The 17,939-nt window shown below is 39.0% G+C and overlaps 1 protein-coding gene across 12 annotated transcripts in view; it reads right to left on the bottom strand.

Moving 5' to 3' along the window:
* TJP1 (tight junction protein 1) overlaps positions 1-17,939 on the bottom strand; it is a 190,353-nt gene that overhangs the window by 39,510 nt on the left and 132,904 nt on the right. For all 12 annotated transcript variants that reach the window (XM_019280873.3, XM_010390809.4, XM_010390807.4 and 9 more), the window contains one exon: positions 723-779. In XM_019280873.3, coding sequence (XP_019136418.1) covers positions 723-779 — 57 coding nt within the window. The remainder of the gene's footprint in view (positions 1-722; positions 780-17,939) is intronic.

The raw sequence follows: 17,939 nt of genomic DNA, 5'->3' as shown, positions 1-17,939 counted from the left end.
GGTAGAACTTGCTCCCTTGAGAAAACACTTTTACATCTCTCTGGTTTTGGAATGAATACTGCTATTTGGACCACGATTCCACGGTCACTTTAATACTCAGTTGCTGCCAGAAATGGCATCCCACCCGGCTCTGACTTTCGCTAAGCAATTAATTCCTTATTGACTCTCTTGTACAGCTTCATGACAGCTGCATCAGAACTCAGTTTAATTTAGGAGTAACTCAAACAAGAGGAATCAGTCTAAATGCAAAAGCAGTCTTGCTATTCACTGATTCCCAGCACACATTCCTTTGTGCAGGGTACACATTCTGACCACCCAGAATCACTACTTCCAGCCACTGGTTTAAGAAAGCAGCAAGCAAATAAGACAGTTTTGAATACATTTATTTATATGCAACTACATTATTTTGTGTCCCTGCAAATAAAGTTTTAAAACTTTCAAGCACAACGATAAATGAACACAGATTTCTACCTCCCCTCAGTTAAATACAGATGTAATCTAAAGCTTTGTTTCTGGCATGGTTATTTGTAGGCAGGCTTATCTCTGAAACCCAACAAACAAATAGAGCTATCACATGGAGCTTTTACAACACTTCTAAATTTAAACAAAGGAATATGACAGTTTCCTTTCCTTTTACTTCCTGACATCTGGCCTTTTCCTATTGTTTTCAAAAACTACCAGTATCCTGCGTTAGGCACACAGAGCCAATTGTATGAACTTACCCTGTGAAGAGTCACGGTGTGTTGTTCCCATATAGCTGTTTCTTCCATTGTTGTGCTCTAAGGAAAAAAAAAAAAAAAAACCAACCCAAAGATTAAACTTCACTTTCAATAGCTGTATAATACCACAAACAGAAACTTACATTCAAAAGTAATATTAATATTCATATAGAATAGCTACAGAAGAAGTTGGCCTGGCTCATTCATTACACATTTCCTGCCTTTATATGTCACATCTGAACTTCCTGTGCTCCTGTGGAAAAGGGTGTGGGGAAGAACAGACAAAATAGATTACAGAGCTTGAAGTTATAAAGAAGTTTCAAGGGAAGGACTACAAGCAGCATTTGTGATATAAACTCTTGGTTGCTCATTAAGCCTGCAGTAGTCCAAACAGTTGTATTTATATTCTAACATTCATACTTACACTCTCCTTTTGCTTGTTTTAACTGTATGCAGATTACCGCTAATTCATGAACACCCAGCTACAGATTACAGTACCTGTGCTACAGTATTATGCACACAGGTCATATTTAATGGACTGCAGTTTAGTGTAGGCTAATTATTTTGGTGAACAGTAGCACTGCAGAAATTACAAGGTCCTCTCTAAGGTAACTAGATTAAACAGTAACATTACGACAATATTGACATACCTGCATTTCTGCTTAAAAGAGAACTACTTAGCGTGCCACGACAAGCAAACATTTGGAAAGGGGAACATAGCATGAGGGATGAAAACCTAGCAGAGCCCAAGGCCTGAGAACGGGCAGGAAGGCAGCAGGAAATGCATAGCAAACGTCCTGCTGCTACATTTTCTACCTTTTCAGGGGGAGTGTCCAGTGTTTTGCTCCACACCCTCCCCTCTCATAAGCATTCAATCCACTAATTAAAGAACAGAATCAGAACACAAAACATCTCTGCAACATGGTGGTACTGGTTTTTTGAAAATCTACTTTGCTCTCAATTTGTTCCAGTTACAGTAACTCAGTCACTACAACAAAAAGTACTCAGAATTTTTAATCCAGCCCTGTATTACAGGGAATAGCAGTAGGAGTGTTTACTCTCACAAACAAACTTTTTCCAATTTCAGAATATCAGAATTTGCAACTGGGTTCAAACAGCGAGCTCTTCTCATAACGCCAAAAAGCTCTGCATTTTTGCCTCTGCATCTTGTGCTTGAATTTCAAACGTTAGGATGTGCCACACTACTGCTCATTTCTCTTTCAGAGAACACTTATCTTTAAAGTGCTGTTGTGACTTAATTGGGATCTATTTCATTCAAACAGCTGTAATTCTCCTCAGTTCAGTACCAAATGTTGCTCCTTTGCATTACCAATTCATTCAACTCTATCCCAGAATTAGACTGTTTCTCTCCAGCTTTTTAAACTCAGACTATATACTAAAACAGTAACAATTTACACACACAAAGCCATCTTTGAAACAAAACAGAATGTTTGCTTGTTAAACGGTCAAGGAATACTGATTTTCTTCCTTATTTCTGATGTTCTCATTCTGTCTTAGTTTTGGCAAGGGCTTCTCAGGCTAAACATCTCATCAACAAGTGAAGAATTATCTCTGCAAGTAAACTTCTAAAGCAAAAAGCTTTAAGCTCCTGTTCAGAAGGGGCAACAGGAATCCAATAAAGGACTGCAAAAGTTGCAATTCACATGCTAATTGAAATAGGCTGCCTCATTTCTACCTGCAATTATCAAGAGAGAAGTTAACCCGCCTGATCATTTACTGCACTTCTGGCAGCGCTCCACAGGTACAGCCCTGTGTCAGCAGCAGAGCCCCCCTCAGCCAGCACAGTTTGAGCTCCTTGGCTGACAAGCTGCCTGATTTCCACAGCTCTGGGTCCTTGTGCCTCACTGCTGGAGCTTGGTACACAGGGCACAGTGCAAACAACACCAACTGGCTCTGGATATGGCATGAACTGATAAAACCCGGTTTAACCAGCTCAGCACTGCTCCCACTGGATCTGGGAGAACTGGCAAACCCAGAGTTGGAGCAGGGCAAGACAACAAAAACAGCTAAGCCATGACTAAGAAAATCAGAAATTACCTATTAACATGCTTCTGAGAACTGTGAGAAGACACTACTTCACAAAAAACCCAAGACAAATGCTAAAAAAAAAAAAAAAAAAATCAACTTCACAAACTCACCAGCCTTTCTAAACCTGGACAGGGCACTCACTGCTCAGTCAGATTGAGGCTGCCACTTTTAAAGCCTTTCTCCTTTCTGCAGAAGCTCAGACTTTCCACTTTATTCCCCATTTTTTTGCTCACACTATTGCTATCACCTCTCCTAGATTTTACTAATACATCCATTTCAAATGCACAAGACTTGGAAACATCAAATATCCATTAGTTACACAGCAAAGCAAGTAATACATTATTTTCATTCTTTCTGCATGCCCAAACAGTCCAATCAAGAACAGTGAAAAACAGTTCAAAGGCAGTCTGAGGTGAGTGTTGGCTTTGACACAAACTGCTTACTTGAGTTAGTTTCTGATCTGTAAAGAACTGCATTCACTCACAAAAGAAAAAGGGAAGTTTGAAGAAGACCTGTGAAGGTACTCATCCCACTTAACACTGACAACTGAGGCAGAAGAATGAGCCTGTGCTACCATCAGCTGAGGTCCCTGTTGTGATGCTGCTCTTATTAGGCCATACTCAAAGTCTTCTATTTTTCATGCTATCCACCACTAATTTAGGGGAAATCAAGGTGACTCAGCAGGAACTGAGAAATATATACAGCCTAACAACCCAGAAACTAGGAATATAGGAGAATACTAAGACGCCCCAATCTAAAGTTATAATAATTTAACAGAGACCCTTTAATACCTTTGAAATGCAAGTGGACAACTTTGCAAACTCCTATATTTATATTACCAATGACTCTACATCACAAAATCACAATTTTTGAGGCTGGAAGGGACTCTGGAGATCATCCAGTCCAACTCCCCTGCCAAGGCAGGGTCACCTGGAGCAGGTGACACAGGAATGTGTCCAGGTGGGTTTGGAATGTCTCCAGAGAGGGAGATTCCACACCCTCCCTGGGCAACTATTGCAGTGCTCTGCCACCCTTCAGGGAAAGACACTCTTCCTCATGCTGAGGTGAAACTTCTTGTGCTTTAGGTTATGGCCATTGCTCCTCATCCTGTCACTGGGCACCACTGAAGAGTCTGGCACCATCCTCTTGGCACCCATCTTGGAGATATTTCTATGCATTAATGAGATCCCCTCTTACTCTTCTCCAGACTAAACAGGTCCAGCTTTTCCTCATAAGAGATGCTCCAGACCCTTCATTATCTTTGTGGCCTCCGTTGGGCCCTCTCCAGCAGCTCCTTGTCTTTCTTGTACTGAGGAGCCCAGAACTGAGCACATGTATTAAGAATAAAAAGAACAGACAGAATGATGATATCATGACTTTAGTGATTTATTTCATGCTTTTGATTTATTAAAACGATAAATTTCCTTAAGCTCATCTTAAACACCTTTACATAGACAATTAGTATTCCTGGCTCTGTATATGGCAAGTGGATGTGGTTTTTTTTGTGGGTTTTTTTTTTTTTTTATATTTATTTTATTACTATTTAAAGGATAGAGTCATACATGATGTTGCAATTCATCAATATGGAAGTTATGAAACTTATCGCTTGCTCAGAATCTTGGAAATATCCGATCTTGTTCAACTCTTTCATCTTTGGAATTGCCCTTAGAAATAAACGTATCAAAGTAAACATCTTTTCAGAAAGCTCTCTTTGTGGTCTTATAAGGGTCCTTCAAACAAAAGCAAACATCTTTTGTCCCCCTTCTCAACATATTTCAATGCAGCCATGTTGCAAATGCCATTGCTCAGTTTACCGCAGGTGAAAAAGCTGTTGCCAGCAGCAGCACTGAAGCCACCCACAGGCTTGAGAAGACAATTCCAGTTCACATTTGGAAAGCTTCAAACAACAGCAACAGAAATTAGTATTCTACCTTAAAATAACGCAAGTTTCCCAAGGGGAGGTTTCTTGCAGATTAACACTTTCTAGATTTCTACACCTCAGCTCAGACTAAGGCCAGAGCTCCTACATATTCTTGAAATCCAAGCCCGAATAGTTTCCCAATGTTTCTTTCAAAGTCTAGGGGGATTTACTATAGGAAGTATTGTTCCCTTTTTAACTCAACTGCTTTTCATAAAAAGTGAATTGTGTTCTAAATGACAAGATAGATTTTAAGGAATTGTTTCCTCAATTGTGATCAAATTTTGAGGTCAAATGAGTTTTCAACCATGTTATTTCTTAGTAAAATTTAACAGTAATTTTCAATAAATAAATGTAAGTGTTAAATATCTACAGTTGCCATCCATTTCCATACATTCCTCACTAAGGACAAAGTGAGGACAAAGAGATTATTACATTTTCAGAGAAAATAATAACTAGGTATCTACCTAAAACAGATTTTCCTCTGGAGTACACAAGAAGAACCTACTGTAGGAAGCACTAAGTTGCATTTAGCATCTTTACCAGTCTGGTTTTGCGTAACAGCATTGACAGCTGTTCTACAGACAATAAAATGAAGCAATTGTTTCTGCTACCTCAGGGGGCATATTGCTCCTATTCTGCACAGAACACAGTGGGGAGAGGAGAGGTATCTGACAGCTGTGAGCTCTTTCAACCACAACAAGCAAACCACAGGAAATGAATGGTCAGATCACAAACTCAGCCATGTAAAAGAACACCAGCTTTGCTTCAAGCTTGCAGTCTTGTGTATACCATACTTACAATAAAATGCTCATGTCAAAAAACATTCCTATTTATCCTGCGAAAATCATAACAACTGTGACAGTGTTCTTATTTATGACACAAAAAAACAGAAGGAAGAACTGGTACTGGGCTGTGTCAAAAGAGGGAAAAAATACTGTATTCACTCTATATACTCTACTATATAATCTTGTATTACATACAGTATTAACTATAATACATTTAGAGTGTGAATCCCTCTTCAGAAGGATACACCAGACATACATATGCCTCACCCATCTTGCTGCATTTCTGTTTGGCTTCTAAAATTAATTTTCCACTATTCTTGGGGAAGTCCAGTTCAGCAGCAGGATGCTATTAAACTTCCAAGTTCTAAAGGTTAAATGCAGTATCAATACATTTTAACTGCACTTGTGGGAACAAGAATTAAAAGTGCTTATCAGAACGATCAGAATTTGAAACTCTTACAAGAATTTCTGCAATTTGTTAGGTATCTAGGGGGTGATATTTATCATTCACTTAAAAAAACCAACATAATCAAAGTCAATATCCAAAACACACAGCTTCCTGAGGAAGTATAGAAAACAGAATCTTCCCTTAGCCAGCCCAGAACAAGGAATGAAGAGGTCATTTCCCTACACACAGCATCTTTCAGCACTCAGCTGCAGCACAGTGTTGTTTCCAACACCAACCACGATGACTTCCCTACAGATACTCACCTTTGTCCTTGCCTAGTTGAACTACAGCCACCTTAAATTCCAACAGATTCCCTCCAATTGCCTTATCATAAAAGCCTTCAGCTGACTGGGGGCAGGAGACCCATTTTTTAACAGTTGTTCCCCTGCAATTAGTGCAATGAGGTCAGAATCCCATTATCTGACTGATTTTATCAGCTGAAAGGAGAGCTTTGTCTTCCATAGTCTAACACATACACAATGCACCACAGCCTCTCTACAGGGAACCTTAGAGTTACTTGAGGTATTTCCAATCCTGGCAGCCAACTTCTGGAGCAAGTGCAGGCAGTCAGGCGGAGGAGAGCACTGAGGCAGGGTCCCCACAGCAAACTGCACACTGCTGCAGCTACATTCCCACCCACAGCCCGCTATCTCTGTCCTACACTCTGCAAACAGCCTGTATCTTGGTTTTTTATTTGATCATCACTCCTTCCAAGGAGAAGGACTGTTTTCCTGAACAGAGGAGAAGACTCAAGAGATCAGACGGAGCAGCTCAGGGACTGCCACAGAGCATCAGGTGCACGTTGTTTGTCTATTTGATTATCTCTTTTACGCAGCACTGCTAAATTGAGGAGAAAGCACCCACTAAAGGACTCTTTTGAGATGTGTATAAAAAAACTCCACAGAATCACTGAAGCTGAGAAGTCAGTCTTCAGTCTCCCCTTCTGAGTGCACATCCACAGAAGTGATATCAACCATCTCTTGAAATAGAAATAATAACCTTATTCTCTAAAGCAGATGTACTAACCACCTAAAAGTAAAGCAGTGCTCATTGCAATTTTTTCCCATTTGATATATTGTACAGGTTCCAAGCTCTAGTCAAGAGTTCCACTCCTCCCAAACATTCACCTATATTAAACAGCCCCACCTCATGAAAAGTCTGTACGAGGAAAACCACAATTAAAGCTGCTCTTCAGATGAGAATGCGCAATCCAACTTAGAAAAAATACAGGATTTTCAACACTGCATGTTAATAAAATGAACTTATTTTGATTTAGATCATTCTGTAAGTACAAAGTCTCTACAGCAGCACACATGGACAGTTTGAACAGTACAATTAATCTTTACATCATGAAGAACAACCTTGAGAGGAAAAAGTAGGACTAAATACATACATGTATGTTTTAAAAATAACTCTGTTGTTTAACCATTTCACTCAATTCTGCGTGCTTCCAAAACCACATGCCATTCTGCAAGACACTACCTTACTAAACACAATTTCCACTGCTTCCTGACATAAAATTCCAGAGGTTTGTGGCTACCTTTTGAACATATAGATACTGCATGTATCTAAAAACACCCCTAACCACAAGTTTTCTCGACAAATTTTTCTACAAGAGACATTTTTGCTCTGACTTCTGGGCACTGTTCTCTCCAAGCTAAAAAAGTAGCTCAGTATTTAACTCACCACATCCATGTAATACTCAGCTTGTTTAGCATGACTCACTTTTCCAGAATGGCCTCTCAAGTCAAAGCTTCACACATCACAGATGGGATCATAAAACCTTTCTGTTGGTGGTACTGCTGCTCAATGGAAAAAATGTTAGACCCCTCTTCCAAAAAAAGCCCTAATCAAGAACAGTATGCACAAATTTGAAGGGATGATGCATTTTAGTTAAATAATTAAATACTGGATTACAGATCCAGTTAAATCTGAGTATTTATAGAAGTGTTTATGACACAGGCCTAGTAAATCACATTATCCATGAAAGGCAGAAGGCTGACACTCAGGAATAAGGCAAAACAAACCAGAGCGCAAGACCCACATGCAGATATATCTCAAATGATCTCAGGTCAAGTTACTTCAGATGAAGAACACCACTCAAACACCCTGGTAACAGTATCAGCCAGCAGCTAAGCAAAGCTTACTAGCTCCTGATAGCTAAGGCGTGGGGAAACTGCGCTTCAACGTATGGGATCCTTGCCTCTTTTTGCTTCTTTCCATTTTGCCTTTCAGCTGGCAGTGAAACCACATAGGATCACAAACTCCAAAGTGCTGGCAATAGTGTTTCACAGATCACTACTTCAAGCCAGTACACTAGCAAAAGATAGCAAAATCACACAGAACAGAGGCTAAAAAAGCCAAGTGGCAAGCCATGTTTCTCCCCCCAGCAAGGGATGTTACCACAGAAGCACAGACAACTTGCACTTTGCTTTAAGTAATTTCTCTACCATACTGACCTATGTCAGTATTATTAGGACCTAAAGATTCCTAATTCAGAGTATAAATTTTAACATATAACTGAAAGGACTTATCCTCTCATTATTTACCTCAAATTTGATTTTTTTTTTTTTTTGGTATCATTTCAAAACCAAGATCTTCAAGGAACTCATGTAATATTTCAATTGTTTAAATCTTAGGATGCAACTTGAAAAGCAATTATTTTACCACAGGTACCTGCTTAGGCAGCACACACTACCCTCCTACTAGTTTCCATCCTCAAAAACATCCCCTCCCTCGTATCTTGTGAAAGTGTTACATATATTTTTGTGGTCATTGCTAACCGTATCCCCACCAGTTCATCTCAACTTCAACAACAGCACCTGCTCCTGGTACAGTTTGTAAGGCAGTCCTGGGAATGTAAAAGCTTAAACTACAGCCTCTCACCAAAGTAAAACAAGTCCTATTGAAGTGCACCAGTGGAGCTCAGAAGTACACACAGCTGTGACCAGTTTCACAGCACTGACACAGCTTAGAACAGCAAATTCTAGTCCCACAGCTGCCTGGTGGGTTTGTTTTAAAACCACAGTGGTGATCAAATGGTGGTGCAGACTGCCCAGGAAGGCCATGGAATATCATCCTTGGAGGGGCTCAGAACTCATCTGGACAAGATCCAGGGCAACCCTGTAGTTGACCCTGCTCTGAGTATGGGGCTGGACTAGATGATCTCCAGAGCTCTGATGAGCTCTAGATGATCTGAGCTCACTGTTCTGCAATTATTCTATAAATCAGATTTAGTGAGAACTGCTTTGAGCACAGACTTGGACTAGCTGATCTCTAAGAGTCCCTTCCAACCTTAATTACTCTGTGATTCTACGTAAGTCACATTGCCAGCACATTTCTGAAACCAAATCCAATCATCCAACTGCCGACACAACCTCCATCTCTACTCTTATACACAGCTTGACATTAGTGTTTTATCACTCAAAGAACATCAGCTGGAGTTATTCCAGTTGGTTTTTCCCTTGGGGAAGGAGAAGAGCACAGTATCAGTATCAAAGAAAGCAAAATGATACTGTATTAGCTTTATATAAGAAGCCTAAATAAATCTTCTGTATCTGACTACAGCTTTTTATTTAAAAAACACAAAACCAAAATGCACACAAGTAGCAGATATGTCCCCCAAGGAATTACCAACATGAATATAGACATCAGTGCAGCAATCAAAGCTTTCAAGCACTTCACCTGAAGACAGACTGCTTCTCACCTTGTCTCTATTCAAGAGAATCATAACCTAGTCACCAAGTGCTGCACCACATAAATTTTAGATCATTATACTCTGAAGGTCTGTCAAATGAGAGCTTCAGGATAGGCAACAATATCCCACTAAGACAGAGCTGGGTTGGTTTTCCAAGACACTACTCAGAGCTTCCAAGTATGAACAAATGTTTAAGAGCCTTGCATTACAATTCCAGTTACAGGTGCACAAAAACGGCCTTTGACATCTTCCATCTTGACAATAAAAGAGTAGCCTGCATAGGTTAATTTCTATTTAAAATCAGGAGGGGGGGGGGGGGGAGGGGAGGTGTTGCTTGTTTTGTTTTTGCTTTTTACAGCCCACATAGCCACAGCAAAACTATACATTCTATAGTTAATTTACCACATTCTTCTAAAATTAAGATTTGAACTGCGGGTGTTTCATAGAAGCAGTTGACAACTACTTTTGAAGTAGCAGGGTTAGGGGGTTGGGAACATGTTTCCCTGACATTTTACCCCTTGAATCTCAGTATGAAGAAATATGTCACTGGGCAGTAAGTGACATGCCTGCCCTGCTTGTAGGTACAAAATTTCTTCCGCTGAATCTCAACTCTCAACCAACCACTCTTAGTAAGAAATTAAAGGAAAAGTGTCCTTCCCTACCCTGAACAACCACACACCCAGATGGCATCCTCCCACCCTCAACTTGGGTAACTGTCAGTTAAGAAGATTCAATTTTAGCAGTCACATGGCTGCTAGAGCATCTCCAGAACACAGTACAACTCTGAGCTCACATTAACTTCACACAATCAGAGAAAGAAAGTCTCAAATCAAGGATACAGAAATACAGGAGTTCAAAGAGAAAGAGATGGTGAATAATGTTAAGTCTTACAGCTCCTTGGAAAAGGGTTAACTTCTTGGGTTAGAAAGTTTTTAGTGACTTTGGATTAAGGAGACAATGGCAACAAACAGTTTGGTTTAAAAAGCACAGTTACAGGGAACACAGCAGGGTTCTGCTTTACTTTCAAATACAGTGCTTGTGAATTGAGAGAGGAAGAGAAACAAGTCCAAGAAGTCACTGGGAGAGTGAATGGGAACTAGAGCAGCACTGCCATACCCCCCTGGCAAGAGATAGACATGTGACTTAGATGGGAGGACAACATAACAAACACCACCACAGCATTCAAAAGGCTTACTCAGCCATCAGAAAGGTAAACATTCCTAAACTTTCTTATCAGGCAAGTGTGGAAAGCGGAAAACACCTCATTTTTTTCTCAGCGAAAAGGACTATCCCCATCCTAATAACATCTAGCTTCCATATTACTTCACCATGAAATGGATTTTCCTATTTTTCAAAAACACCTACCCTGAAAAAGTATCTGTTTAAACAGGTACAGTCTACTACACTTTGAGAGACAGTTGTGAGTAAAGTGTCAATCTCTCCTTGCTTATATGTTGCACCTATACGCACATCAGTCTATTCCAGGATTTTCCTGCTGAAAAAACTCTTTCTAAAGCTAATGCATTAATGATTAGTAGGTGTTACAGAAAAAAAAAAATAGCATGCTGCAATTGTCCTTCCATTTAATCTCAAAACTGAGTAACATAGCTCTGACAGAACTCAAAAATGGGTAATGAGTTGAAGGTGTAGAAAGAAAAAAACGCTAAGATGTATTAGTAAGTAAAACCAGTATTTAAATTCTGAACAATATAGTGCAGGAGAAGAGATGGAGGAAAAAAGTCCTTTGCTTTTTCATACTAAGTTGTTCCATTGTATTCAACAGCCCACAGACCTGCAGATGAACTCCCACATCCCAAGGAGCATCTTTCTACAGCTCGGTCAACATCATTTTCATCAGTCCTTTAGACCCTTTTTGTTTAGTGTCTATGTAATATAAATTAAACTTATCCACTGATACTATGAAAAATCGAAGTGATTGTGAAGGTTCAATTTCCAAGGAGTGGTGCAAAGGGGTGAATGGGGCCTAAGAAATAGGAAGTCAGTTGTGTGAACCAATTGCCTAAACATAACCAAGGCAAGGCACAGCAGCCAGAGGACTTGGAGCCAAGTCTGCTGTCAGGAGTACATCGAGTATCTCATTAGAACAGCACCTTGAGGCCACTACTTGACAATGCAAAGGGTTAAGGAGCAGCAAAAGCCTAAGGCTTAAGGCTACTTTCATTCTTGGCACAGAGGATCTCCTTCATTTGCAAAGCTACTCTGAACTGAAACAAGGAATTAGCCTGGCATTGATGATGGCTTTCTTGGGATGGAAAAGGAGCAGCCAAGAAGGGAAGCGAGCAAAATAAAAGCAGGACACTACTCAGGTAGGTTATTCATTGACTCCGAATGTAGTCAAAAGACTGCCCATATAACAACATACCTGCAGACACTTTGATAACCCTTGCTGCTGCTGCTGCTTTCATGGGTAACACAATTGCTTATTCACAGCCAGTTACAGAGTGGGATTTTTTTTTACTCTTAATCCTGGCTATAGTATTAAATATTTGCAAAATATGGATATTTTATTCCAGAAGGCAAAAAAAGACTCATTTTTGCCAAAGGAAGATTTACAAGTATATTTTATAGAAAACACATTTTTCTACCCTCCAATTTATTAATATTTTCCTTTTTTTTTAAGTGATTCATCCCTTTCTCCTCAGGAGCCAAAGGCCACTAACAAGCACAGGAGAAAATAACAGCAGCTCCAGAAGAATCAGCAAGCAAGAAGAACCAGTAAGACATGACCACACTTTTCCCTTCCCTTAAAAGGACATGCAACAGCAACAGGGGTGACCCTGCAACCCAAAACATCTTTTTATTTCAATCGTACCTCTTAAAGAGCAGCAATGAAACCAGCTCCATCAGGGAGCCAAGACTGAACAACAGGCACTAAAAGCGGGTCTGAGATACTGCCCAGCACCATCAGCTGCCCTGATCACAATTCTGCTCTTTGATTTACTACCGGCAGCAATCCCACCACTGCCTTTCACTATATACCATTGGTTCACAACCAGACCTCTTCAGAACAGCTGGATACAAACCACTACATAGTAACTTGAGAAAAGCAAGCACTTTTTAAAAACAGCACGTTCTTGGTTTTTTGGGGTTGGATTTTCTTTTGTAGACTGCATCCCTACTTCCACTTCAAATAGCAGAATTCATACAAACCCCAGACTGAAGAATTACCCCAGCCTTTCTCACTCAGTGAGTCAGGAGCCAACACCCAGTCTCCTTCCCTCCCCCCATGAAGAGAGGGCAGAAGAGACACTGGCTACAGTCACTGGAAAAAATGACAGAGCAATTACTGGACAAGAGACCGTACACAGGCTTCAAACTGACCTCTGTAGGTATTCAGATTTACATAACCATCACATCGTTTCAGACAGACATATAGCTAGAATTTCTTTCTTTCCTGTTTGCACATCAAAGTGGAGGAATGGAACAAGGGAATTCACTAACATGCTTAAGAGAAATAACTGTTGACCAGATCAGAACTTCCTAGCAGCAAGTTGCCTTATGCATACCATGCAAAACAGCACACTTCAAAAGCAATTCTTCTCATGAAAATCCATTTGGTAGACTTTCAATTATTTCCACCATTGTAGATGAACCAACACTAAATTTTACATAAAACCCAGTATGCAAATTTAGAAAGCTTTAATCACCTAAAATTACAATCTTTCAGATCAAATAGCTTTAAGGCCTGCCTTTTGCAGTTTCAACTTGACCTTCTACTTCCCCAATTCAGTTTTAAGGTGATAAAAAGCCCAAGTATACCTAAAAACATAGTCCCATCAAAGAGGAAATTAAAGCCACACCTAAAAAGCCAAAGGTTAACCTAAAAAATGGTCACAAAGCTAGTTTTGTATTTACACTAGCAATTAAAAATAAACTCATTTCAGTGGAACAAACTGCCTCACCAACAGCTTTAACCACATGACACTAACTTCTATACCCACAATTTCAAGTATATCAATGATACAGGATTATATTCTTGACCAAAACTGCTTCATGTCCATTCATCACCACTCTGGAATGCACATTTCCAAGTATGCAAGAAAACTATGTGGCCAGAGATGATCAAGGCTATTTTAAGATATGCATTGTGCTTCTACAGAACTGCATCTTCTAGCTACCTGGAATCATATTTAAAAATGGAGTTGGCAAACCCAAAGCACTTAAACAAGAGCAAATTTCTACGTTTTTAAAAGTTGTTCTGATTATACTTCACGTTAAAAACTGCAAGAAGGAAAAACTGCAAAACTATAACCTGACACTCCAGTTCGCAACCTGAAAACACACAAGTTTACACAGCCTTTACCTCACTCCTGGATTACCACAGCAGTCCTTGTGCTACAGAAAGCAGCTCTATTGAACTTCAACATTCTGAATGCAATAAATTCTAAGAAAATAACAAAAAGGTTACAGACCAGGGGAAATAACTAGTGTAGAAATTTCAAGTCTTGCCCCATTGTTACTTTATCTCTACCTTTCACATTCTAAAGCAAGTTAAGACTTTAATTGACAAAAAAAAATTCACCTCAAGAGTGACAAAGTTCTAAAAGAAGCAAGGAAGAAGGGTAACAGAAATCCCACTTAACTGTATTTTCCCCCTCTGCAAATATTTGTTCACATTGCTGTGCATTAACTCCAATCTGTTCCACCAAAAAGAAAAGGAAAATCAATGGCAGAAGGGCTTCCACACTCTTGCCTGATGTGAGTCACACCTTGAGTCTTGAGGGGGAAGGTACACATCACAACAATGTAATTTAATTCCACAGCTAAACAAATTCTTTCAAGAGCAGAACTTCACTTGTACCACGCTCTCGCTCCTCACCACCAGCACCCTAACATTCAGGTGTATATTGGCATCTGAAAGTAAAGGATACAAAAGGCCAATTTTGTGACAACATGGGCCTTGGATAAATCAGCAACACATCTTTAGGATTGCTTATAATGACCTTTTTTTAAGGAACTAAGTTATTACAAGGTGATACAGGAAAAAAAAGTACTTAAAAGCTCTTTTTCCATTCCACCTTTGCTTTACATCTTGCAACTAATACAGTAAACTAAGGATTTTAGCTGCCCAATACTGATAAATTGACCACATTAAGGTTCCACAAGCATGTACCAATTATCAGTTTGCACACACTTATCATATTGGTGACATTTTTCCTTGACAATGCATTGTCAGCTTAGCAGTCAGTGCTCCCAAGCCATGTTTATCCTCAAAAGATCAAAGACAACATATGCTTTACCATAACAATAGTGCAGATTACTGATGCACATACTTAACAGACTTAAATATTGAGACCAAATGCAGTGACATTTCACAGAAGTGTAAAGTTTCTGCAGGGTATAGCTTCTCTCTCCAAACTGGAGGGCAGGCTGTTAGCAAAGCATTAGGTATAGAATAGATTATCATCATTATTTCAGATAACCTACAGCCCCACACACCTACATAGAGCACATCATTGCATCTGTAAAATTAAATGCAAATGTCAGTATTACTCTGAAATAATTTTCAAAAGCAGTATTTTAGGTTTTCTTTATTTTTCAGATACAATACAAGCATATTTTCAGTTTGGTTATTCTTTTGCTACTGCTATTAGCACTGGATACACACTTCATGCAAGATGGAATCTGAGCTTCTCATGAAAGAAAGTGATAAGCATCAAAACACACAGAGAATTGTAGTATCCGAAGTTTGCACCTGGACCTCAGCCTAAATAAGGCTGATAGAATGGTAAAGTTAAATTGCAAAGCATTTTTACTTTTTAGGGGGTTCACTTTACATTTGTTCCATAATACATTTTAGAGACACTTCCCTACCACCAAAAAATTTAGTCTACTCCAGTGCAAGTTGAAAGAATATTTAGCCTAAGCTATTTATACCAGTCCAAAAAAACATCATCCAACACAACCAAAAGTAATGCTCTTATTTACTTGAGTGTCCATTACTTTCATAGACTTGTTTTCAGTATTGAGAAGGGGCAGAAGAAAGTTTATACACTCTACAAGCACTCATTAACAAAAAAAAAAAAAAAAAAAAAAATTATTGAGGTATTAAAGAATGCTACAAATAAACCCCAGTAAATACTGGCAGAAGTCTGACAGCCATCATGTATGTCTGACAAAGAAAATCTAGACACAGTAGCACTGTAACACCAAAAACTTTCTGTTGGCAGGTTAAACAGAAGGAGATTGTCGTGGCATTTTTAGAATTGCCTTTACAATTAAACTGCTGGTGCTGTCCCTGTCTGTACAGGTCTGAAGAACTATCTTCACTCTCAGCTCTAAGTACCTAATACAGACATCACAAATTATTTTCTATAGCTTTCCATTTGGTACCTTTTAGAAACAGGGAAACAAAAAAATGAATTATGTTCAAGTACAACACTCTTATTTTGCATGGATAAGACACATCAAGTGAAGAATCCCAAACTAATCACTACATCAAAGCGTGTCCATAATTTAATAGTGGATGTCATGGCTTCAATTCAACTTTGAAATAAATCAAAATGCGGTAACTCAAGCAGAGCCAGACCTATGAGAAGCGGCTCTCTCCCTCGGTCATCATCATTTCATCAAGATTAATCCCTGATTGCAAGCCAAGCTATGGTGAAGATGAGAAGCATGTAGACTATTTCAGAAGAGGAACTCTGAACACAAAGACTAAAAATAAAAGTCTACGCATAATTACTGAGAGATGCTACCCATCAAATCCACCTCTTAGCAAGTATTTCCCATCTGTGGTTAATGGGCAGATGTCTTTTTCGTTTACTCAGCACATTTTTTGAAATGGAAAAGTATGAATGACATTCTAGTTGTTTATCCAACCAGCTGGAGAAGAAACTGGGTAAGCACTTGGTTAACAGCTGAAAAGCCTGTATAATTTTGGTGAATTACCTGTTTATCCTAGATTACAGCTACAGTTCATTCAGTTGTTGTCCCAAAAAACTATCAAGTTACCTGTCAACAAGAATGAGACACTGAGGAAGAAAGCAACTGAGTTATCTACAAACCTGCAAATTCAGCAAGCCATAGTTTTTTCAAAGGAGCGTCTCCTGAAATGAGTATGTAACCACAAGAGTTTAGCTTTAGGACACCCAGACAAATCTGTTTGATGAGTCAGTTCAATGGAAAAACCTATCAGGAGACCATAGCTTGAAGAGAAACCATTCAATCCAGAGTATTCTTTGGAAAGAAAAATCCTAAAGACTAAATAAGCGAGGATAAAAAACAGTGAAAAACTTCATCAGAAAGATGAGACAAAAAAGAGTAGTTCCAGCCAAGATAGCTGTAGTACAATTTTATCATTAAAGTGAGAATTGAACAGCAAAACACAACTTACTGCCAGAATGCTTTCAAAGCTTGACTGATAATGGTCATACCTTCACAGTCATGCAACTTCTAATGATTTGCAAGAGAAAACTAAGTGCAGCTGACAATATCTAAATCTGTACCTCTTGTATCAATGTATTGATTCAGTTGCATCTCTTCTACTCATTTTTGTAGGTTCACCTTCAGAAGTAATTTCTTCTGAAATGAAATCCTCTCAAAGATACTGTAATGTTATCAACACGTGTAAGTTATTCATCCTTTTTGCCTCACTGTGCCATTTAAGTTGATCCGGATTACCACATGTTGAACTGAGCTGTGGAAAACGCTTTCTTCTATGAAAGTTAAGGTGCAACTACAAAGTACATACAAAAATATATACAAAACCCAAATATTTGTGTCCTACCAATCACCATAAGAAGTACAGACTTTATACCCAAAAAAGAAAACACTATGTAACTACACTGTTCAACTAGGTTCCTGCTGTAAAATCACTACTCATTCAATTCTTTTCACTGCATTGTTATAGCAAGAAAAATATATTCCATTCTTCTACAACTTGAAATTTATGTTTTAGTGCATTGTCACTGTATAGTATGTGGTCAAAGAGCAAAGGCAATTTTATGTACACCAGTGCTTATCCTTGAATATACACTACTGCTTCAAGAGATTTTAGGCACAGGTTGTGCACATTTTGCAGTTACTGGAATTGCAGCGAACAGGTGAATACCCGATGTCCCACTCCCCCAAACAAGGGGACAATGATGCCATGCTGTACAACAGAATCTCAGTCTCAGACTTATATAAAATGCCATACATGATACATATATACAGTATCAATCAGATGTTACCTCTTTGTTTTCCACTTCTCAGCAGAATAGAATAGAGATGCTTAGTTTTTTGATCCTAATGCAGTGAACTCAAACATGCTTAGAATCTGAGGTACAGGCAACCAATAGAATACATTAAATATAAA

Source organism: Corvus cornix, chromosome 10, assembly GCF_000738735.6.
Source record: "Corvus cornix cornix isolate S_Up_H32 chromosome 10, ASM73873v5, whole genome shotgun sequence".
Taxonomy (NCBI): domain Eukaryota; kingdom Metazoa; phylum Chordata; class Aves; order Passeriformes; family Corvidae; genus Corvus; species Corvus cornix.
The sequence above is the reverse complement of the archived record's forward strand: the minus strand, read 5'-3'. Positions and strand labels throughout refer to the sequence as shown.